The 24,659-nt window shown below is 41.4% G+C and overlaps 1 protein-coding gene across 1 annotated transcript; it reads right to left on the bottom strand.

Annotated features, from left to right (window-relative positions):
* Positions 1-893: 893 nt before the first annotated feature.
* cavin1b (caveolae associated protein 1b) lies at positions 894-21,848 on the bottom strand. The gene is made up of 2 exons (XM_017696151.2): positions 21,027-21,848; positions 894-1,777 (listed from the first exon to the last, which is right to left on the bottom strand). The coding sequence occupies exons 1-2, from the start codon at positions 21,546-21,548 to the stop codon at positions 929-931; spliced, it is 1,371 nt and encodes a 456-aa protein (XP_017551640.1). The 5' UTR covers positions 21,549-21,848; the 3' UTR covers positions 894-928.
* Positions 21,849-24,659: the final 2,811 nt, after the last annotated feature.

The following is a 24,659-nucleotide window of genomic DNA, read 5'->3' as shown; positions in this document are numbered from 1 at the left end:
AGGACTATTGTGGGGAGTTTACTTAATGGGGACATGTCAGCCTGTCTTCTTACAATAGCTGGAAGGTGCTAGCCAGCTGCAGCAGTTCCATATTTGGCCTCTGATACTTGTGTGAGTCTGTTTACTGGTTTAAGATAAATCTGGATCATCCCTATTAAAACTGAAACAAAAACATTAAACAAAATGCTCAAACTTCAGTGTAACAACAGAAAATAATAACTGTGCATCTTAAAGAAAGAAAATTTTCCACATACAATCTAAGAATAAGATATATAAAAAATACCACTCAGATGTTCCAGATGCTTGTTTTTGTATTTTGTTTCATGTTTCCTCTCTTCACTGCATCCTGTAAGTAAAATCGAGTTTGTTGACTAGAATAGCTCTAGGTGCAGATGTAATAGTAGTACATTAATTAAAAAAGCAAAGAAAATAAGAAAGTTGTTTTTCAGGATTCTCCATCTCTGACAATTTTCATAATCCCTCTGTCATATTCACCTTGCTTTCAAGTTGTAGCAATGATTTCTTGTCGACACTTGCTGTTATTTAAATGGCCAGAACCCCTTTCTAAGGGGTTTCTTCGCCTTACCCCAAACCCCTCTGGAAAATCAACTTAAATGAGCGATCAGGTTACTTCGACTAGTAGGCCCACCATCTTTATGACCATTCCCTACACCTTAATGTGACATCATTTTTGAAATTAAATGGACACAGACACTAGAGCACACACCCCCCCCAACCCACACACACACAAACACACATTCATACACCCTCACATACTTTAGCCAACAACTTCCAACAATACTCCCAATTTCTGCACATTACATGCATAAGCGCACACACACACACACACACACACACACACACACACACACACACACACACACACACACACACACACACACACACTCAAACACATACAATGCTCTGTCTAGTCACTATCTCTCTCATGATCCTGTTCAACAAGCACTAACTCAGAATCTTCTGCTGCCTCTAGCAACTCAGGGCTGTCCTCCCTCTCCCCTGCCTCTCCTCCCTCCAGCTCCATCTCTTCTTCCTCTCCCCCCTCCATCACTCCATTCTCCACCTCCTCTGTCTCCCCACCTACTTCCACCATTTCTGTGCCCTGGATCTCCACCTCCCCTTCACGGATCTTTTTCACATGGAAGGTGAATGGTGGGACCTTGTACACAGCGGTCTTGGACCGAGCGTAAATGGTGTGATCAGGCGTGAATGACTTCACCATCTTCTTCTGTGAACTTTTCAGCTTCTCTTTGCGCTCTGGATTGACAGACATGCGGGTGCTGAGCTTGCCCATTTTCTTCTCAATGTTGTGCCGCGTCTTTTCCAGATTCTCCCGTGTCTTCTGCCTAGTCTTCTCTAAGTTCTCCTTGGTCTTCTGCTTGGTCTTTTCCAAGTTTTCTTTGGTCTTCATACGAGTCTTCTCCAGGTTATCTTTGGTCTTCTGCTTGGTTTTCTCCAGGTTTTCTTTTGTCTTCTGTTTGGTCTTCTCCATCTTTTCCTTGGAGAAGACCGTTTTGATGTTCTGGACACGTTGCAGGCTGCTGCGTTTGATGCGTTCTGCCCGAGTCTCTTCAATGGTCTCCTCAATCTCCACCTCTTCTTCATCAGAGGACAGGTCAATGTGAGTCTTCTCTCCTCCATCCTCTCCACCTTCCTCCACAGCTGCTTTGAGCTCCAGCTCACCTTCACCCTCAGCTGGCTGGGCCACTTTCATAGACTTGGCCACTGTGACTTTGGAGGGAAGTTTCACCTCATCCTGTATAGGGACAGAGAGTTATTTATTAGGGATTCTATAAGCAGATATACAATCTTTTGCATTATATTTCCCCACACACATATTGACACAGTAATACACACTTCACATAGGTACTGTCTTTATTGGCGTCAGTGTACTACTGTATTTTAATATTACCATGTTTACACCTGGCCTTAATCTTGGTAACTAAAACGTTGTACATACAAAAAGCATTACACATCAATAAAATGCCACCCAAGCAAAAGCCAACATGAAATATTGCTACCTCTGTTGTAAACATACCTACTTGTCTCTTACAGTGGTAGAACGTCAGACCAGAAAGTAAGAGTTTTTCTGCTTAACAACTCGAAAAAAATCCCTCAGTTAATCTATCTTCAAGATGGGAGGAACCAAAAACGCTTTGGTGTAGATACATAAGAGCAGGCTAATGCAGAAAGATATATTATCACTAGGAAGTATAATTTCTGTATTTAATAGCAGTGTTGCACTACAGAACATTATGTATTTCACAACAAGTGAAATAACAAATGCTAGTTTTAGGCTGAAATACTCTTTTAATGAACCAAACCATTCACATGCAAACCATTCACCATGTCACAGCAAACCTACACCAATATGTTTGTGATGTATCAGAAGATATCGCAATCATAATATATAGCAATATAGTATTTTGTTTATATCAAGCAACCTAAAACAACGGTAGAGTCAGTTTCAATGTTTTCATAGCTCATGTAAAGAGCTTGAAGCTCATAAGTCCTGGCTAAGATGCATACACTGCCACTGAAAAGTCCCAGAGCATAGCCTGTAAAAGTCAAATCTAAACAAATGTGGAAAGGTATGAGCACAGTGTGTGTTCACACAGTTGCCTCTTTTGCTGGAAAAGTACCTCTACCAGCTGGGACGATCATTCTCAAGTATGCCATATCACCCTCCACCCTCCCTAACTCTTTTTCCATTTTTTTTTCATCCCATCATTTATTTTTCCACTGTCAAGTCTCTTCCTTACGGACAGAGAAAAATTAATTTTCTTCCTTTGCCAAGCCTGTAAGAGTGCCAAAACAATGAATATCATGTCTCTATTTAATCCTCCTAATGGTTCTATTGTTCATGGCACTGCAAATGATCTACCACACACATATACACTCAGTCACACACATTCTCGGCATGTACACGTGGTAATGCACATACGTACATACAGACACACTTATGCATGCTTATGCACACTATATATTACACATTGGGAGAGGTAGCTCAGCTGCTGCTATCTCCAGCATAGCTGCACAATTAGTGTATATATAAGTTAGGTGTGCCTAATAAAGTTGGCCATGGTGTGTATGTTCTTATTCTTAACTTACGCAAGATTCAAGCCTCTAGCTGTACTCAACCAATAACGTATGCACACATACACAATCACCACCTCCAAGGATGTGGGGCATGGACACACAGCTGGAGTGGTGCTTAAGTTCTAGAGGAGCTCTGTCTCTTTTGTTGTCCTTTTCTTCATTTTTTCCCTGCCCTTCCCTTCCCACCTCTGTCCCACCCAGGCCTTCTCCCTACTCTCATTCTCTGCATTCCATTCACGGAAGCCTCTGGTTCCTGTATACAACACAAAGCTCTAGCCTATTAGTGAATTTTTTTTTCCACCGGTGTGATGCAGTGAGTCACTTGGCTTCACAAACACACTGTCTCCAAAGTAGCAAACAAATGCTCATTGTTTTTTTAAATTGTCCTCTGCTGTATTATAAAAAGGTGATGAAAGAGAGATGTGTGTCTTGGAGGGCCTTGATCGAGGGAACTGCTCTGCAGTCATTCAATAGCATTGAAGGTGCTTTTATATGGGTGGAAATTCATCTGTTTCCCTCTCCACAACCAAAAAAAGCCTCAAAGCCAGGGCTCAACCTTGAGACGCAGGACTGAGGGGCCTGTGTTTATGTGTGTGCGTGTGCATGGATGTGTGTGTGTGTGTGTGTCTGTGTGTGTAAGACACCAAGATAACACCTTCAGCGCATCTTTTTCTGCAGGTTGTGCTGACAAAAACTGACTTTTAAAACGTTAAAATGTTTAAACATCTAAAACGTTACTTTGCTCCTCCACAGTGTATGAAGTGTATGAAGTTCGCATGAAAAAAATTTGACATGCAAATAATTAACAAATAATTTCTAACCTAACCTATTGTACAGCATTGTGCATGCAGAAAAAAGGCAAAACACATAACAGAAAATAACATAGTTGCCAAAACAACTAAATATATTTTTTGTAATGAATTTTGTATGCCCATCCTTTGCTTTTGAAGTGTATAAGCCTTGATAAAACGCTATATATGATATTACACCTTTTATTCTTTTCAAAAGATTTGCTTTCAGGTTTTCAAAGAAATCTCCACGGATATCTGCTTCTTACAATCCAAGCAACCGCAGTCAAATCCAGTCATGTTGAGGTCCCGGCTCTAGTGTGGTGATTCCATTGTTCTGAGAACACAAACAGCTTCTTTGTTTGATTGCTTTTTCTTATTAATGACTTCTTGACAGCTGTACATCCTCTTAGATGCATAGTATTGAGTTGTCTGTTCGCCGTGAATGGATTTTTTCCAACCCCGTATTTACACAAATGGATTATCTTATGTCTAAGCTCATCAAAAATATATCCTGAAAATGAATAAATAAATATTTACTTTGATGGTAAATTAAATGAATGGTGGTCTCTGACTTTTGCACCGTACTGTAATAGTGTCATCACCATGTCTGTATACATTTGTAAGAAGGAAAACAAAGTATTGCGAAAAATATAACAAATGGAGATAAGAGGTTTTGTTCCAACAGCAGCGATATGCAAATGCACAGATAAAAAAAAAAACAGCAAAGCTACTGTACCTCATATATTCATAATTCATACATACTAGCATGCCACTATCATGTTGGTCACTGCTGTGCTGAGAGAATAACTATCTTTCATTAATTTGCTTATTTAATCCCATTGTCTCCCCTGGTTATAAATATCAACACTAAGATAAAATTTTGGAAGGAGAATTCAGATTTAAGCAGAAGATAAATTCAAAGCACAGTAAAGACATTTCCATAAGCCTGTCCTTGTGGTATAATCATCAGTGTAGGATCAGGCTAAATTGTATCTATGTAAACAGCATTCTTTTAAAGATGCTGGAATGGAAGGACAGGAACATGGAAAACATGTAACAGGAAGTCAGGCAATCACCTCATCCAGCCAGAAGTCAAAGACCCACCCCTCTCATTAATGTCTCATTGTTCTGCTCCACAGACAGGAAGGGTCACACACTTGAAAACTAGCTGTATGTGTATGAGTGTGTGTGTGTGTGTGTGTGTGTAAGAGTGAGAGTTTCCCAGGCAAAGGCGACTCCAAACATAAAGACTTGAACTTGCTCAGCTTCAAATTTGACTGAACTCACTATAGGGCTGTATTTTGTCTGCCTTATAAAATGAATCTGATATGTAGTTGATCTTATGCAGCCATGCAACTGCCACCAACAATGTTCATTTACTCAAACTAAATTGTACAAATTATTTAGATAACGTGCACAGACCACCAAGAAAAACACATGTACATTCAACATACCTTAATATTACATTAGAATGAACAGTTTATTCTCCCATTCCCACTAGGACCACATTGAAAACATGCTATATGGACAAAAAGTATTGGAATACATATTGGAATACCCACTGGAGCTTTCATGAAATTTCATTCTAAATTCATAGGCAATTATATGGAGGTTGTTCCCCCTGCAGCTATAACAGCTTACACTCTTCAGGTAAGCGTTCTACAATATTTTGGAGTGTGTCTTTGGAAATTTTTGCCCATTCATCCAGAAGAGCATTTGTGAAGTCAGACACGGATGTTGGATGAGAGGGCCTGGCTTGGAATCTCTGTTCTAGTTTACCCCAACGGTGTTTGATGGGGTTAAGGGCAGGGCTCTGTGCAGGCCAGTCAAGTTCTTTCACACCAAATTCACCCAGCTATGCCAGTTGGTCTGGAGGTTAGGGATCTGGCCCTAACTTCTGACTGGAAGGTTGCCGGTTCGATCCCCAGTGCCGACAGTCCATGACTGAGGTGTCCTTGAGCAAGACACCTAACCCCCAACCGCTCCCCGGGCGCCGTGGTTGGGGCTGCCCACCGCTCCAGGCAAGTGTGTGCTCACTGCCCCCTAGTGTGTGTGTTCACTAGTGTGTATGTGGTGTTTCACTTCACGGATGGGTTAAATGCGGAGGTGGAATTTCCCCAGTTGTGGGATCAAAGAAGTATCACTTATCACTTATCACTTATCACCTTGCATTGTGCGCTGGATAGGCACTGTGACCTTCAGCACTCATCGGGTCCACTTTGTGAGTTTGCATGGTCTACTACCTTGTGGCTATGCTGTTGTTGCTCTTAGGTGCTTCTATTTCACAATAATAGCACTTACAGTTGTCAGGATCAGATCTAGCAGGTCAGAAATTTCACAAACTGACTTGTGGCAGAGGTGGCATCCTATGACAGTGCCACGTTTAAAATTACTGAGCTCAAAAGTATGACACATTTTACTGCCAAAGCTATATGCTTAATTTTATCCACCTGTTAGCAATGCATGTGGCTGAAACACCTGAACTCAATAATTAGGAGGTGTGTCCCAATATTTTTTTCTATATAGTCTTGAATTTTATTATGTTATCTAAGCCGAAATTTAATTCTTGATTTCATTGTCAAATCAACACAGCTAAGTTCTCCATGCCTTTATCAGTTCATCTCTTTTCTTGAAGTAACTCCAAAAATTCCACTTGGCTGAGAGCTTGTAGTAGAATCTCTATTAGCTGCGTACACAACTGGCCTAACATAAGGATTAGTAATAAAGATTTTATATCAGAAAATTTTTAATGTTAGGTTTAATGGTGAAGATAAAATGTATGAGGAGATTATATAGAAGATAATCCACTTGCATAAGGAAGGAGAAAGTCAAAGGAAAATAAGTGAAGAATAAAATGAGTTTCTAAAACTTAGCACTATAGGTCTGATGCATAGCTGTCAAGTAGCTTTTACTGATAAAAAAATCAAACAAATAAACTGCTGGTCTTCTCAGAACAATGGCTTGGACAAATCTAAACATGCAATAGTGTTACTTGGATTCTGAAAAGTAGAAAACTTCTACGAATGAACTTTGGAGTTGTGGAAAAATATCACAGCAGATACAGTAAATAACGGAAGCTGAAATAAAGGCAAATGGACTTGTTCTTTTAAATATATGTTTTGTGCTTTTTCTGATGCTGAGAAATAAATAAATTGTACACAATGGCCCAATTAACTGGAAATTAAATAAATGAAGGGTGGTCTCTGTCTTTTGCACAGTACTGTGTATCATGGAACATAAGAGTTTCTTCCTGACATTTTGCATTTTATTCTATTTAAATTGCAGTTGCAGTAAACACAAAGCATAATTTGTTTGGAAAATGTATTTGACATTGAGACACTTTGCAACTTTGTTGATGTGACTGGGAGTTTCTTCTGCTTATTTACTTAAATGTTCTATTTCTGTGTATTAGGATTCAAGCAAAAATATGAATCATAGGTCAGGCCCAAGGACTTGGTTGAGGTTTACCAATTTATATTAAAGTGTTTACTATAACGCTGTTATGATAGACCCGATTCAAGCATTTTTGCTGTGGATCATAACCATGCTGAAACTCCCTGAGGAGCTCACAGCTCTATCTCTTTACTCTACAGTGGCTGTCATCTGACTTAGCTGATATAAAACAAAACACAGTTGTAGACGAAAGGCTGGAAACTTTTTACCCACACCCACAGCTATAACTAGAGAAGATTATCTCCTCTGCAAATTGCACAACCTGCACACTTGATGCAATTCCCTCAAAATTACTCCCAGTAAAAAAAAAAGAAATATTACCAGTTCTTATAAACCCTCTTTTAACTATACTAAACTCATCCCTTAGACTGGGCTGTGTACCCAAAGCTTTTAAACTAGCAGTTATCAAACCTCCGATCAGTAAACCAAATCTTGATGATAGCGTATTGTCTAATTACAGGCCCATTTCTAACCTACCATTTATAGCTAAGATCTTAGAAAAAGCTGTGGCCCAACAACTTAGTTCATATCTACATAAGAACCATATATATGAAAAATTCCAATCTGGATTCAGTCCAGATTCAGTAGACAGCTCTAGTTAAGATAACTAATGATCTTCTTCTTGCCTCTGATCAAGGCTACATATCCCTGTTAGTGCTACTTGACCTCAGCGCAGCTTTCGAAACAATAGACCAAAATATTCTCCTTAGAAAACATGGTTGGAATCACAGCCCTATCATGGTTCAAATCTTACTTAACCTTTCCCGCCTGAGAACCATGGCCTCGGATTTGAAGGTACTGATCCTCATCCCAGCCGCTTCACACTCGGCTGCAAACCGATCCAGTGAAAGCTGAAGTTCACGGCCTGATGTCCCCAATAGGACCATATCATCTGCAAACAGCAGCGATGTGACCTTGAGGCCACCAAACCGGACACCCTCCATCCCCTGACTGCGCCTAGAAATTCTATCCATAAAAATTATTAATAGAATCGGTGACAAAGGGCAGCCCTGACGGAGTCCAACTCTCACTGGGAACGAGTCTGACTTACTGCCGGCCATGCCAACCAAACTCCTGCTTTGTTTGTACAGGGCCTGAATGGCTCGTAGCAAAGAGCCATGTACCCCGTACTCCCAAAGCACCTCCCACAGAATACCCTGGGGAACACAGTTGAATGCCTTCTCCAAATCCACAAAGCACATGTGGACTAGTTGGGCAAACTCCCATTAACCCTCCAGAATCCTGGAGAGGGTAAAGAGTTGGTCCAGTGTTCCACGACCAGGGCGGAACCCGCACTGCTCCTCCTGGATCCAAGGTTCGACTATAAGCCGGACTCTCTTCTCCAGTACCCCTGCATAGACCTTACCAGGGAGGCTGAGGAGTGTGATTCCCCTGTAGTTGGAACACACCCTCTGGTCCCCTTTTTTAAAAAGAGGCACCACCACCCCAGTCTGCCAATAGAGTGGCACCGCCCCCGATGTCCACGCAATGTTGAAAAGGCGTGTCAGCCAAGAGAGCCCCACAACATCCAGAGCCTTGAGAGGCGGATCTCATCCACCCCTGGAGCCCTGCCGCCAAGGAGCTTTTTAATTACCTTAGTGACTTCGGCCTCAGTAATGGACAAGCCTATTCCCGTGTCCCCAGACTCTGCCTCCTCACTGGAGAACGTGTTGGTGGGATTGAGAAGGTCCTCAAAGTATTCCTTCCACCGCCCAATGACGTCTTCAGTCGAAGTCAGCAGCACACCATCTCCACTATATACAGTGCTAGTGGCACACTGCTTTCCCCTTCTGAGTCGCCTGACGGTTTGCCAGAATCTTTTCGGAGCCGACTTAAAGTCACTTTCCAAGGCCTCACCGAACTCTTCCCACACCCGGGTTTTTGCCTTGGCAACAACTGAAGCCGCAGATCACTTAGCCTGCCGATACCTGCCAGCTGCCTCTGGTGTCCTACAGGCCAACCATGCCCGGTAGGACTCCTTCAGCTTGACGGCATCTCTCACCTGGGGTGTCCACCACCGGGTTCGAGGATTACCGCCCTGACAGGCACCAACTACCTTGCGACCACAACTACTGTCAGCCGCTTCAACAATGGAGGAGCGGAACATGGCCCATTCTGAGTCAATGTCCCTCACCTCCCCCAATATCAAAGTTCTGACGGAGGTGTGAGTTGAAGATCAATCTGACAGGTTCTTCTGCCAGATGTTCCCAGCAAACCCTCACTATACGTTTGGGTTTGCCTGGTCTGACCGGCATCTTCCCGCACCACCTGATCCAATTCACCACCAGGTGGTGATCAGTTGACAGCTCAGCTCCTCTCTTTGCCCGAGTGTCCAAAACACATGGCCGCAAGTCCGATGACACGACTACATAGTCAATCATTAAACTGCGGCCTAGGGTGTGCTGGTGCCATGTGCACTTATGGACATCCTTGTGTTCAAACATGGTGTTCGTTATGGACAAACTGTGGTTTGCACAGAAGTCCAAAAACTGAACACCACTCGGGTTCAGATCAGAGAGGCCATTCCTCCCAATCACACCCCTCCAGGTCTTACTGCCGTTGCCCACGTGAGCGTTGAAGTCCCCCAGTAGGACAATCGAGTCTCCAGGAGGAGCACTTTCAAGCACCCCTCCCAAGGACTCTAGGAAGGCTGGGTACTCTGAATTGCTGTTCGGTGCATAAGCACAGACAACAGTCAGGACCCGTTCCCCAACCCGAAGGCGTAGGGAAACTACCCTCTCGTCCACCGGGAAAAACCCCAACATACAGGCGCCGAGTCGAGGGGCTATGAGAAAGCCCACACCTGCCCGCCACCTCTCACCATAGGCAATTCCAGAAAAGAATAAAGTCCAGCCCCTCTCAAGGAGATTGGACCCAGAGCCCAAGCTGTGTGTTGAGGTGAGCCCGACTATATCTAGCCGGTATCTCTCAACCTCGCGCACCAGCTCAGGCTCCTTCCCCGCCAGTGAGGTAACGTTCCAAGTTCCAAAAGCCAGTTTCAGCAACCGAGGGTCAGAACGCCAAGGCCCACGCCTTTGGACACTATCCACAATGCACAGAATCCCTACTACTGCCCCTCCCATCGGTGGTGGGGGACTCATGTAGCTCCTTCGTTTTGGGCCCGGCCGGGCACCATGAGTGAATGCCCGCCCACCAGACAATCGCTGGTGAGCCCCTCCCCCAGGCCTGGCTCCAGGGTGGGGCCCCGGTAACCCTGATCCGGGCAGGGTAGACAAGTCCTGCTTTCTTGTTTTCAAACTTCAATTAGACCAAAATGCTGCAGCCAGGGTCCTCACTAAAACTAGAAAATTTGATCATATCAGTCCAGTGCTAGCATCACTTCATTGGCTGCCAGTTAATCTCCTTATTGATTATAAAATTATTTTACTGACATATAAAGTCATGGGCTTGCTCCTGAGTACCTGCAAGACCTTATTTCCTATTATGAGCCATCATGACTACTCAGATCACAGAAGACTGGCTTATTAATAGTTCCTAGAATTCCTAAGCTTGCACTTGGGGGAAGAGCCTTTTCATACAAAGCCCCCAAACTCTGGAATGATCTTCCAGAAAATGTTCGGGACTCAGTCTCAATCTTCAAATCTAGGCTGAAATCTCACTTGTTCAATTTAGCTTTTGGTAGGTAATGTTCTCCCTTAGATAAAGGCAGCAGATCCAGAACACAGGGAATTATAGTAAACTGAGACGCTGGTGCTGTCATCCCGCTGCTTGCATGCGGTCGCTCAGGTTTGTGGACTGTGGAGCGGAGGGATGCCAAACGGTTTCAGAGAGCTCTCGTGTCTGTGTGTCCTTCTGGTTCCCTCCTTTTAGTTAAGCTGTCTTAGTCAGATCTGCCGGAGTCATTAGCCACACTCTGTACATGTTCACATTCCCTGTTTTACGTACAAACAAACAGAATAAAACAAATTCCATCTCCCTGCCTTTTTTCCGAGTATACGAGTATTCCAACACCCACATGTCCAGCCGGACACTGAAGGACGACTGACTGTTGAGCTTTCCTGCTACCCACTTCAGACCAGTTGCCCACACCCCAGCTACCGCCACCTGCCTTGGACTAGCTGCCCACCCTACACTGAAGTTTTCATAGACTCCTAGCTATTACTACTAATAATACTGCTATTAATATTAGTAGTATAATCATTTGTAGGTAGTTTGATCAGAGGAGGATGGGTCCCCCCTTGTGAGCCTTAGTTCCTCCCAAGGTTTCTTCCTCAGCTCTGAAGGAGATTTCCTTGCCATTGTCGCCCCTGGCTTGCTCACCTGGGGCTTTTTACGCTCTTGTTAAAACTTTGTCTTTTCTGGAATTCTGTGAAACTGCTTTGTGACAACATCACTTGTAAAAAGCGCTATACAAAAATACATTTGAAATTTTATTTAAGAAAAGAGGTCTCTTCTCTCTTTCACTTCAGTTGTGAATTAATATTTGCCATGGCCATGTCCACAGCCTAGTACCTGACATACTATACGCACACTGTGTTGCCTGGACAGAGCAGAGTAAATATGTTATAAACAGAGCAGACAACTTTACTTTTCCATGAGTCAGAACATAAAGAAAGAGAGGGGCGAGGGTGTGTTAGCTTGGCATGATTTGTGACTATATAAAAAATGAAAAAATGGTTCCAATAGTGTCTGTGTGTCATGTGAGAGTTTGTACTGCATATGGGTGTTTATAAAGCTATAATTGTGCCAGTATGATGTGTATCTTGTTTGGTAATGTTATAGCTGAAGGGTATAACTTTGTCTCTCTCTCTCTCAGTATGTGTGTGCAATCATATGCTGAGTTCAGCTGGCTTAAAGGCTACCAGTCAGCAGAAACATTCTCTCGTTTATCTACCCCTACCCCTCCCTCTCTTTCACCCTCAATATTTGTCAAGCTAAGAAGCACTACCCTGCAATGAAATTCTATTAGCATATCATACAAATCAAAAGTCACTGATAATTTTCTCATGTGTATGTTTTTCTAAAACATGATTAATCAAAATAAATAGTAAAATATATATGACATTAGACCTTATTTCTCAGCTGTGCCCATAGAAAAATGAAGAGAGGTGTATGTGGCTTTAGCTGTGTGTTTATGTGTGTGTGTGTGTGTGTGTGTGTGTGTGTGTGTGTGTGGACAGTGGAAGGTTTCCACTTACTAACAGAGGCCCCTCTTTTTAGTCACATGTGAAGAGTTCTTTTTACATCTGTTTGACTGCAACCAACTATGTTGCCATGACAACAGGGGAATCCCTCCCCCTTAGGAGCCACTCTGTCCCAGCCCCAAAGCCCCACCCACAGGATGACCTCACAGCCAGAGGAGAGGAAGCACAGTGGGTGGAGGGGGTTTCCCGGGTATATACCATTTGGTACTATGTAGCAGGGAATCCTCTTTACATGTTACATCACCTGATCATGCCAGGAAAAGAAAATATGAGTCAGGAAATGAAGGGGGAGAGAGAAGGAGGGACAGAGAGAGAAAGAGAGAGAGAAAGAGAGAGAAAAAAGTGAGTGAGCAAGGGAAAGAGAAGAAAAGGGAGGGGGAGATGGAGATTCTGCATATTATATGCTTTTATAATTTGTTTTGAACAACCTCAGATGTTCAGTGTGTCCACATGCAGCAACACACTCACTCAAAAACAGCTCTTTTCTCCTACTGTCATTTTAGGAAAGGCAAATATCTTTTTTAAGCCTTTTATAAACAAACAGGAAAAATTTGGGAGGGCTGAGGAGAGAGACAGGCAGTCCCATGATGCAAAATAGGAGAATGAGTTCTTTGAAAAAGTGTTATGACATTTTTTCTGGAGAGAGATTACTGTTAGTCACTGTTAAAGCTGGCCTAATAACCATCTGACCAAAGGATCCAGAAGACTTTTATTCAATTAAGCAGGCCTGACAACCACAAATAAAAGTATGTAGGCTATACAGACAGTAAACAGAGACTGATCTCTCTCTCACACACACACACACACACACACACACACACACACACACACACACACACACACACACAGACACACACACACACACTGATGCAGAGAACAGAGCAAAAAGTTTGAGTTATTAAGACTGGACAACATAGTCTCTAAAGGGGAAAATACCAGAGTGGGAAAGATTACTATATCAAGAGATGGCATGCTATCTCTGCCTGCTGGGAATAGGGTTTGATGAATCAAATGGTTGTTATTGGGGTTCAGCCTTGGAAACCTGATCTTTCCTTGCTACTATCCACAAACATTCAAACCCATAGTAATGGGTCAACAGATGTATCCATGGTGACCATGAAGACAATTGGCGACAGCTGTGTGCTTGAGGATTCTTTATGATTCACTTTAAATTCAGGCACTGAGTTAGGTGATTCATGTTTTCATGACAGGACTCTGCCTGGCACAGTGAGAAAGTATGCAATCTGAGTCTGAGAACCAGTTAAGGCCTTTTAAAAACTTGTACAATTGCAGAAGTTCACATAAAGGGCTTGCTTACATAATTTCAATGCAATACATGAAATCCAACATAAGTGTTGTCATATTGCACGGAACGCTACAGCATGTCTTTTACATTCTGGGACCACTGTAATGTGCTAGGACAATCCTTTTCTTGTGGTGTTTCAGATACCATACATGAAGTGGGCATGATCCAGCACCCATTATGGTACAAAAGAATTACTGTACCGGAACCTGTTATGCTGCCAGAGTGCTTTGGCATCTACCCTATCCTACCCCCCTGATTTAAAACTCTGCCTCCAACCACACTCACTGTTGCCATGGTGCTGTTGAGTTACTCTTTCCAATAACAATGGGAGAGCAGAGAGGGCTGTGTTTACAGAGAGATTTATGACTGTGTGGAACGCCAGCATATCCTCAGAGCACCGCCCACAGTGGGATACCACACTAAACATGACCAGGTCCAAGAAAAGGATTTTAATTAGAAGTCTTTACATTGGTAAAAATAGTTTACCAGAGTACTGGAGACATGCTATCATACCAAAAAATCTACTCAGTACTATGTCATGGTTTTCTGCTTAAATATACCTCATCAGTCTAAGAATGTGTGCATTAGAGTAGGAAAATCATCAAACTGTGCTGGATTGCAGCCCTTCAGAAACGGAGTTGCCTACCCATGTTTTTCTACTTAGTTAATATAATAGAAACAGAAGGAGCACAATGGACACAGTCCAAGGAACCATGCAGATCTGCACAGCTATACCAAAGACAGTTAAAGCACAGTAGACATCACTGCTATATGCAGGAATGTCTCTACAGGACTAAGGTGACAGAATAAAGAATAAAGTATAGTATTTGAATATGGTGCTATATAGGATTATTGTTTTTACACAGTGCAGCAGAGTCACTCCCTTTAACTGTTCTCCTCAAGAAAGTTTTCATTTTTATTAAGCACATTTGTGGTGCCTTCTATTGTACAGCAATAATGATCTCACTGAATTGATTTGGGTGGCACCATAGCACGCTCTGTCCATTTGTCTATGTCTCATGCAAAAGGCACATCTCTGATGTCTCTTACATGTCCTCCACTCCTAACATGTAATTAGGACAATAGAAGGAACTTTTTTCTATAGTTTATTGTACCTGTAATATGTAAGAATTCATTTACTAAAGCAATATACCAACTAAACTGAAAGCAAAACGCAGATTTTACCCTTAAGAACACTCAACTAGCAATAGAATAGACTGAAAAACACCACAACAGTAACATAATCTACAAGATGAACTATGTTTCACTATATTAACATCTGAGAAATCAAGTCTGAACATGAAAGGGAAACTATAAACATTGGAGAGATCTATGATAAATGATACATCTGCGAAGACAAGCATAAGGGAAGAATTGTGGAAAAACTGAGCAAAAGTAAGAAAGTGTGAAAGTGTGTGTGTGTGTGTGTGTGTGTGTGTGTGTGTGTGTGTGTGTGTGTGTGTGTGTGTGTGTGTGTGGGAGGGGTGTGAGAGGAGTAATGCCAAAAGTGTTCGCTGTAGCAAGAGCAGGCCAGAGAGCCCCGAGCCATCTCCATGTTTCAGACAAGCACAGAGATTAACTGCGAAGAACTGGGAGGAATTACATGACCCAAACTGGCTAAAAAAACAAAACAGTCACGAGTGCCAAGAGCGAATAAAGCCATGTAGGGTGCCATGGACCAAGGCCAAACAGAGCAGCGAGGATTTCTCCGACCTCTGTTGCTTTATGAGCTTTCAGGCTTGGCTAGTCAGGGAGAACCCCGGATCAAACATGAAGAAAAAAAAAACCCACACAGGAAGACAGGACCCAAAGTTCTTCCCCCGAACAATCACAAAAGTATGCAATGCAATCTATTTATAGTCTCCACAGGCCGTCTCTATTTCCCCTCTCACAAGTGTTTGTGTGTGCATGTGTGTGTTAATTAAGCATTTGAGAGTCCAGATGTCTACTTCTTCCCTTTGTTTCAGCTCATATGTTGTTTGCTAATTGCTTGACGTAATATGAGGATAGACTGGACTCTTTCTCTCCTGGCAATGGTAAGAGAGCACTTACCTCAGTAGAACGCATGCCAAATAGATGTAAGACAAACTGGTCTTTCTAAATGACGTAGATAACTGAGGTATTTCTGTAACTTTGCCATATAAGGCTGCTCAATTTGAAAAAGGCTGATAAAATACATTAATTCTCAGCCCTCAACTGCAACATTTGCCAGGGCCAATATAAATGGCAAACTCATTTGTTCCATCTGTAGACAGCTTACATAAGACAATCTCTCCTCTTTTCTGAGATATATTATACACTCTGGGTGTTTGAAAGGAGAGATCAATGTCACATTTTTCTGTCTGGCTTTAAAGCTGTTTCACCACAGCTAGACTGAACAATTCACGACTCATTAATTCACTATTAATAGTTTTATGGTCTGCTTGGTTTGAACACAACTGCTATCTGCTCTGTAATGGTTCTTGACTTGAGCATTTTCTGGTGTAGAATACTTACTTTTTTAACATTTCTTCCCAATGGCACATCTCAAAATTTGCAAAACAAAACTTTCTTCTACGGCATCACTCCAAAGAGTCCTTTTCGGCACATTTATTTTAAGAGTGTAGCTCTAAAACAAGGACTGGGCTTCAGCCTTGGGAACACCAGGGGATGACACAATCACTTTTAAATGAAATAAATTTTAGCCATATTTGTTTTGCACTCTGGCTGTGACCTGTGCCATAAGCAGGCGGGTATTAAGAGGGTAGGAGGAGCTTGTGGTCATGTTTGGGATTATGAATAATGGTAGTAATGGAAGGCAGAATGTTTGGATCTGCAGAAATCAATGGGTGATGAATGAAGTGGGAGTGAGTGAAATATTGGAGTGATTTGATAATGCACATGGGAGTGGCTGGTGTGGGAGGACATTATTGACAGAGTGCAAAGGGGGGGACAGTGTGTACATATGTGTGACAGAGAGTTGAGAGAGAAATCAGAGACAGATGGGATTGGGAAAAGACCTGGAGGAGTGGAAGGGAGAACAGAGGGAGAGAGAGGGGAGTGGAAGAAGGAGGGAGAGAGAAAAAAGGAGGGAGAATGCCTGACAGATGAATCAGCCTGGTAAATATGTGCTTCATTATGAGGCCACACCCTAATACCCCCCCCTCACTCTCTGACTCACTCTCTGACTCACTCTCTCTCTCCCTCTCTCTCTCTCTCTCTCTCTCTCCATCTCTGTCTCTCTCTCTCTTCTCTCTCTCTCTCTAACTCACTCTCTGTCTCTCCCTATTCTGCATACATTTTGAAAAATCAATGGAATTATACACAGACCAAGAGTTCAAATAAAGGGCCCATTTTTTAAATACACAATTTTCATGTAGTATGTAAAGAATGCATTCTTCATTCCCCAGTTCACACAATCTATACATGGAAACCAGCTGATCAGTGTTTTATGTAATGTCACGAAAGCCAACACAAATACCTGTCTATTCAATCTACAGCAGCTTAACTTCATTCAGCTTAACCTATTCACTTTGCTGTTATAAAAAGTGTTTCTTTTTGAATGAAGCACAGTACAGGAAAGCCAATCAGAACACAGAGGACATTTTTATATATCAGTCTCAAAGATGCCACAGCAAAAACAGCCTATTTAATTCTAGGAGATAAAGAGAGGTTGGTAAAAGGTCATGGTAAGTGGGCATCTGGAAAAAGAATACAAGTAAAATGCAGGATATGGCGAATTATATAATTAAATATAATTTCCTTATGTTTTTAAGTGATTATATTACTATATTTCTAGTCTAGCCAAGAACATGGTACAAACAGCATCACATTTGGATTGCATTAGCAGAATTTATCACGCCAGAGAACTGACAAGGTGTGGACACCAATGTAGGTGTGTGTATGCATGCGGTCTTAGACACTCCCACAGTGTGAGTGGTTACTATAACATCAGCAGATTCTTCTTACAGAAGATCAACTAGCCTGTCCCTACTGAGAACGAAGCTCTATGTGTGTGAAGGGTGGGGGTGGGGGTTGCGTGAACTGTGTGTGTTCTCAATAAGTAAAAGAGTCAAGTGCTAACTGATTATTTATGTTAAAACTTAATTTAGCTTTTTGCTCCTTTTGCATTTTTTCAGCATGTGTAATGAGTGTTAGCATTGTGTGGGAGAAAAGAGGAGAGAAGTTGCCTGGGTGTGGCTGGCTACTATAGCTGTTCCTTCAAGCACCCAGCGGTTCAGGGGTTTCATCACAAAGTCGGAATCGCCCTTGCACATACAAGCACAGAAAGTACATGAGTACATGAAATGCTGTGCAAGGAGTAAAGAGCAAAAGGCAAAAGTAACTTTTAACACAGAAAAATTTTTTAACACTTTTTTCTCCCTAACAAGAACCCACTCTCTCTTTCTTTGTGTCTGTTGCTCTCTCTCATTCACAGAGTTCCTGCTGTAGAGGAATTTGTCTTTGACAATGACAACAAAACTTTAAGTAGTAAAATAATCGTTGGGCATTGTGGAACTTGTTCACTATTGACTTAACAATAATTATTCTCTCATTGGTTTTACATGCTATATATGAATCACTTTTTCCTATCTATCCCACCTACTCCTTCTTTGTCTGTCATAACTAATGATGATAAATACGCCAGTGGATTTCTCTCTTTTTTTCCCTTTTTCTTTCTCTGTATCTCTCTCACTCTCTCACTCTATCTGTTGGGTAAAACCATAACCTCAATTTTTCCAGAGTTTCTTTCCCTACATATGACACGTATTAACAGGCAGCCAAAGCTAGCTTTATAGCTATGGTGAATAAGAGTGAGAACGAGTGATTCAGTAGATGAATGGGTTAAGGCTGGGCAATAAGACAATACATATCTTTATCATGATAAATTATGTCACAATACAATACAATATGCTTTTCTGAGCATATTATGCATATAGTTAAAATTGTAGTAGAACACTGACCAACTGCATGTTTCATTATAAAGAGAGCAAAATTAGTCTTGTATAACTGACTTTAATGTAACACAGTATATGGAATATTTTTGAGCACAGTTTTTGATAGTATTTTAAAAATGTAGCAATACTGGCTCTTTTGTCTTTTGTTATATAACGTATAATTAATTTGGTTCATACTGACTGAAAAGTCTGTTGCCCAAAAACACGTTTCAATTTCCATAGTGGTTTCTCTTATTTTTGTAATTTTTCATTAGTTCTCTTCACAAAATGTTATTTTTGGGTCATAGCATATTCTTATGCTAAACGTTAAATTTGTGTTTTTGTTATTTTTTTGTGTTTTTGTTATTTTCATGGAGTTCTTTCAATTGATAGTAGTACAATGTACAGTATTTGATTCAAATTAACTTAACAAGCTCAAGATTATTGATGTAACTTGAAAAAGTAGAGTTCTGCCAGTTCAAATGAAACTATTAAATTATTGGGCTTTTTAGTTAATCTTACTTGCTGTAGAAATGTGGATCACTGAAAAGTAGAAAGTAACTATAACTCATATATAAAGTTACTTAAGTTTGAACCTGTTGACATTTTTTTTTCAAGTTTTCAAAGTAAAGTCAACAAGGTCTACATTATGGGTACCAATAGTTTCTGTTCTACTTGTTCCAGTTCTAGAACTCTGCTGTTTTCCTTCATGTCTTCATTGTACTTCATTGTATTATGTGAGAGTGCTTGTGTGTGTTTGCATGAGGCAGGCTCTTCTACCCCATCTGACTCAGTATGTGGAAACTTTGAATATTCTTGCGCCACTGTGCAAAGCTGCAAGCTATTACACATTACAGCATCCAGATTCAGAAAAGCCTCAACTACAGACAGCCTGGGCAACAACCAACCAGCTGCTACTCAGACACAAACTGCTTCTCTCTCTCTCTCTCTCTCTCTCTCTCTCTCTCTCTCTCTCTCTCTCTCTCTCCCCCCTTGTTTCATTCTCTTGCTATTTTTTCTTCCCTGCTCTGCCTTTCTCCTCTTTCCCAGCTCTACACTCTCAATTTTTCTTGTGCTCCCTCCTTGATTCTCTGTTTTCATATCTTTCAAGTTACATCTTTGTCAGGAGGAAACTTTACTGAAAGTATACTAAAACATTACTCTCACTCTCTCACTTTATCTGTTGGGTAAAACCATATCCTCAATTTTTCCAGAGTTTCTTTCCACACATATAGCACATATTAGCAGGCAGCCAAAGCAAGTTTTATAGCCAGTATGAAAGTATGTTAAAACACAAAATAAATGTATTTTAAAGGTATTTTAAACTTTAGTCAGGAGGCTGTTCTGTGCACATGTTTCATGGTCCTAAATGTGTAATCTGAATAAGCCAAATTCTACAAAAGAGAGTGAAATGATAGTTTGAGGTTTGCTTCTGAACTGGGTGTGGTACAAGGCGTGATCAGCAGCAGGAGGTCATCTGAAAATCACAAGCAATGCTCCATATGCGAGCAGTTATATATTCAGATATTTTCTCTGAAGTGTAAATAGCAAAAAAGGAGAATCTAGAGCTTTCCAGTTTTTTTTTTTTGGTAAGAATCCCATTCATGTAAACAGACCTTTCAGTAACCACTGCTGATAGGTATTAAAATGCAATAGAGTGTCTAAAAACATAAACATACAAGAAAGGAAGCAAATTTGGATATGATTCTAACAGCTTAAATGGATAACTAAGCCAGATGTTGCTTATTTTGTCCCTCACTGTAATAGGAACCATATCCATATTATTCATGCACATAATCTGATTAATATATTAATATATAACCTCATATGGTAATCTTATATGATTAGGGTAGATTGCTTGTGCATGGATTTATGACTTTGTTTCTTTTAGTCCCCATCTGCATGGGCACCACACCCAAAAGACATTAAATGCACACACACACACAAACACACACACACACACACACACACACACACACACACACACACTTGCATGTGTGGGCTATACATGCTTCTTATATGTATTATGTATATGTAAGCACCTATACTATAGAAAGAAGTAATTGGTAGGCCAAAGGTAATTATCTTAGGATAACCATAAATGTCCTAACCTTAACAACCTTACCATAGCTTTGTCTCATCAGTTTTTTAATGTGAACATTTTTGGACATCCCTATAATGTCAGGACACTTTTGTCTTGAATATGTATAACAACAAACATACATACACACGCACACACACACACACACACACACACACACACAGATTCCCTCACCTGGTAGATCATGACTTTGAAGTTCCTCCTCTTCAGGAGTTCGCCCTCGTTGCTCTCCAGCCGTTTGATCTGGCCAGCCTGCTTCTCCAAGTTGCTGCGCACTGTCTTCACATTCACGCTGACTTTACGCACCTTCTCCAACATCTTGTTGACAGAGTTGGCCGTGGTAGTGTGGCTCTTGGTCAGCTTGGTAAGCTCACCCTGGATGCCAGTCACTGAGCGTTCCATCTCCTGCTGCCTGGCCTCCAAGCCGGCCTGCGTCTGCTGAATCTGGTCCACCGTCCCAATGATCTTATCCAGTAGAGACAAAATCATCACTCCATTCATCTGGCCAGTGCTCTTATCTCCCTCCTCTACCTGCTCTTTCTCTGCAGTCTCCTTGGACTTGGCCTCCGAGGTGGTGGCAGCCTCCTCCTCATCATCAGAGGGTGGCAGGTTGACCTCGTCATCAGAAATCTCTGTGAGGGTCTTCTGCTGCTCAGGAGCATCCAGCTGCAGACTGGGGACTTCTAGCACCTCCATGATGAAAGAGTTTCAGACTGGAGTTAAAATAATGGAGCAGTGAGAGGCTTTATCTGTGTTCTTGAGTGCACTCTATAACTTCACCTTACTTTTCCCTCTTCTTGATAGAACACTTCTTGCTCTCTACCTGCCTAAAATATACCACATACACAAGCTCTCTCCTTCTCTGAGCGTGCTCTAGGTTGGACGGTAACCAGTGCAGAGAGGGCAGGCGGCTGTCGAGGCTCAGTGCAGCATGAGTGCTGGGACACGAATAGCAGAGCGCTCTGGGAAACCCTCCTGACAAATCAGATGCTTGCCAGCTTTTCCTTTTTTCCCCCTCCCACTCCCAGTCTCTCCCTCTCTCTCCCCCTTCTCTTTGCCTTCCCTTCTCTCTCTCACTCTGTCTCTCTTCCCTTCCCTTCTCTTTCCAACTCTTGTACGTGCATTTTAATATGTGTGCATGTGAGAGCATTACTCCACCCAGTGGTCTACTATGGGGGAAGCCATATATAGAGATTTTTGGAATAGTTAGTGTGGGGCTGTGGAAAGAGCAGTAGTGGTGGGCAGGCACAGACACAGCTAGGGGAGGAATGTGGATTCAGAAGAAATCCCAAAAGGCCCATTTTCCCAATTACTTTTTCCATGCAGTGCAGCAATATAATAGCAACTGAGAGAAGGATGGGAAAGTGACAGCTAGGTGTTTGAAAGTTGTATGATTATCTATGCGTGCGTGTGTGTCATAAATGTCCTGCATTTTTAACTCAGTAAATAGAAATTATGCATTAAAATTGGCAGTGCATTTAAGTTTGTTCTATGTAGAGGGTGTGTTAACTTAGGAAAATAAACAAATTCTATATTTTGACTGAGTGTGTTCAAACTTTTGCATATGACTGTATGAACCATATGTATAACAGTATATTCTAACAATGTACAAAAACAGGTATCTAATGTGTATGCACTCATTGTCCATTTATCAGGTCCACTTTGGAGTTCTACAATTACAGTGGCATGTTAGTGTGTGTGTGTGTGTGCGTAGGGGTGGTAGGGGTGTTGCAGAGAGTGGATCATACACAGCACTGTTGCTGACATTTTTTAACAACTCAGTGTTACTGCTGGACTGAGAACAGTGAACGGGGTAAAAACGGCTAACAAATTATGCAGAGAAATAAATGAAAACCACAATGAAATACAAGGTGCAGCTATATTAAAGAATGGTAAATGAGTGAAGTTACATTGACGGTACATGATAAAGTGGCCAGTTTGTGTATACAGAGTGTTTGTGTAAGAAGGAGAGGATTAATACAGATAGATAGTTCTTCAGCTATAAAGTTCTCATCACAGAATAAAATTCCCATTGTTCTAGCTGCTAAACTTGTTGTCACAAGTTGATCTGAAACTCAAGCAGACTGTGATTACTTCACAATCTAGTCAATAATACATTTTACCTTTTTTAAGTATTTGACACTTCATTTACCTCTAGAGTGACTTGTGGACATTACAAGTAACATCACTAACATTCCAAATAGCAACCTCTGGCCTGAGAGACAGAGAGAGAGAGAGAGAGAGAAAGAGAAAGAGAGAGAGAGAGAGAGAGAGAGAGCAAGAGAAAGAGTTAGTGGGAATGCCACCTCTAGCCCTGTAGTCATAGCTGACTCTAAATATACACTCAGCTCATTACAGGGCCTGTGCCACATTTTTCTCCTCAACCCCTGTCACCTTTACACTTTCACCAGATCCACTGCAATGTCTACCTTTAGTATTCTCAATCAGGCTTCACAATTCAATTCAAATTGTAACTTTTTTGTAACATTTGTGCAACTCCCTAACTGCAAGACCTTGACCTTCACTCTATGTACAGCTGAAAAAATGAGGCAAAATTATGTTTTTGATTATGTCGTAAAGATAGCCAAGGATGGAAAATATGCTATGTGGCAAGTATGATCTCAAATTTGAACAGACTGCCCTTCTCTCTACTTGGCAAAGCATCACTGTCATCAGGCTGCTACGACTCTAAGCTGCATGTGAAAACTATTAATGCTCAAGAAAGTGTCCATGGTGATAAATATCAAGTGTTACTGCTAGTGCCATTATATTTAAATCACATATTTTAATAATTTAGGTAATTTGCTGTATTTATAATGATCATTTTAGCAACACACTAATACTGACCTACAAAACGACTACAAAATGGATTAAGCTATATGGAAGTAAGAGGAGTACAGAAGTAGCTTAAGAAGTAGAGGGTTTTTTTTCAGTCCTGGGAACACACGGACACAATTTCAAACTATGAAAATATTCATTAATGTGCACTCGCAGTGCTGCTTTGAAACAATTGCACCAGAGAAGGTCTGGGGTTAATATATTTTCTTTAAAACTTCACAGAAACATCTAAACTGTAATGATCACAAAACCATGAGAATCAGGAACTTATACAGGACATTTACTGGTGTGAGTAGCCTTAAGGTGACAGCATACAGTGTCCAACAAAAACAACAAAATCAGTGTGATGTTTAAATATACACATCTCAGTGAGGTCAGATGTTCCTCAAGACACCCTTAGTGTCCTGGCACTCAACTCTGCTGCAGATATCATGTCTAAAGAGGTGGTGTCTTTCAAATTTATTAGGATGCCACCTGCTGCCCTGGAATATAGTGATCCTGAGGTTCAATCAGCCAATCACATGACCACAACTCTGTGAGAGGTCAGAGGAGAATGGGCATACTGGTTTAAGATGATAGAAAGGCAACAGTAACTCAAATAACCAACCAAAATCTCTGAAGAATGTACCTAATAAAGTGGCCAGTGAGTGTATTTCCAGAATATTTATGCTCTATTTGAATATCCAGTAATGGTGTGAAAATGATAATTAAGGTATAATTGATAACTTGCATTATCAAAGAGAACGACCAAACTACAAAGATGGAAAGATTCAAATGTAACAAGGAAAACAGCGCCTCTCCTCTTTGCAGTGAGAACGTACTGACAACGTTGCCACTACTTCACATTGTCAGATAACGTTGTCACATATTTTGGGGGATTTACATTTCAGCCTTGTGTCAATGTTGTGGGTAGACTGTCACACCTTAACCGTGTTTGCTGGGTACCAGAATAATGCTGCACCGTTTCAG

The sequence above is a fragment of the Pygocentrus nattereri genome, chromosome 24, assembly GCF_015220715.1.
Source record: "Pygocentrus nattereri isolate fPygNat1 chromosome 24, fPygNat1.pri, whole genome shotgun sequence".
Lineage (NCBI taxonomy): Eukaryota > Metazoa > Chordata > Actinopteri > Characiformes > Serrasalmidae > Pygocentrus > Pygocentrus nattereri.
The sequence above is the reverse complement of the archived record's forward strand: the minus strand, read 5'-3'. Positions and strand labels throughout refer to the sequence as shown.

Coding starts and splice junctions, on each gene's coding strand:
- cavin1b (XM_017696151.2), bottom strand. CDS start 21,548: ATGGAGGTGCTAGAAGTCCCCAGTCTGCAGCTGGATGCTCCTGAGCAG. Junction 1,778..21,026: donor TCAAAGTCATGATCTACCAG/GTGAGGGAATCT, acceptor GTCCCTATACAG/GATGAGGTGAAACTTCCCTC.